Source organism: Trichechus manatus, unplaced genomic scaffold (assembly GCF_000243295.1).
Source record: "Trichechus manatus latirostris isolate Lorelei unplaced genomic scaffold, TriManLat1.0 scaffold00015, whole genome shotgun sequence".
In the NCBI taxonomy this organism is placed as follows: Eukaryota; Metazoa; Chordata; class Mammalia; order Sirenia; family Trichechidae; genus Trichechus; species Trichechus manatus.
In genome coordinates this window covers 23,504,581-23,505,214 of record NW_004443951.1, presented here as the reverse complement: position 1 = coordinate 23,505,214, position 634 = coordinate 23,504,581, and the positions used below count along the sequence as shown (strand labels likewise).

General features: G+C 59.0%; 1 protein-coding gene across 1 annotated transcript in view; it reads right to left on the bottom strand.

Moving 5' to 3' along the window:
- Positions 1-98, bottom strand: part of CSMD2 (CUB and Sushi multiple domains 2) — a 752,464-nt gene extending 752,366 nt beyond the window's left edge. The window contains exon 1 of the mRNA XM_012554226.1: positions 6-98. Coding sequence (XP_012409680.1) covers positions 6-98 — 93 coding nt within the window. The remainder of the gene's footprint in view (positions 1-5) is intronic.
- Positions 99-634: the final 536 nt, after the last annotated feature.

Sequence of the window (634 nt, the reverse complement as noted above, 5' to 3'; positions counted from 1 at the left end):
CCTGCGCCCGGCACGAGCGCCGAAATCCCGGCTTCGCCGCGAGCCCTCCCCGCGGGGCATCCGCAGCGCCCCTGCTCCCATCTCCGCGAGCGCGGCATGGCGCGGCCGGCAGCGCCGAGGGAGAGGCTCCGCTCGCCGCCGAGAAGAAAGGAGGTCAGGAGAGCTGTGGAGCTTTTTTTTCTGCTCGGAAAAAATCCCGGTACGCGGGAGCCCTGAGCTTCTGCGGCTGGAATGAACCAAGTGTCCGCCTGGCCGGGGAGAGGCGCGCTGCGCTCTCGGAAATGACTCGCTCCAATCCCGCTTCGCGGGGTTCGCGCCGGGGGGCGGGGGGGGTGAATTATCCCCGGATTAATCACTCTGGAGCCGCTTCGCCGCCGCTCCAAATGCTGGGGGTGGAGGCGCAGCCAACGAAAAAAATATTTGGGGGTGGGGGTTCCTCTTCAGCACCACCTACACCTCCAGATAAACCACAAATTACATCTAAAGGGTTGTTTGTTCCTGTTTGTTTTACAATTAACCAGTTCCTTTTAAGTTCAGTCCTCTCCTTTCCATTTATAAGATCACCCATTAATACACCTCCCAGACACACAGGCACACACACAAACAGTGATACATACAGACACACGACTCATAC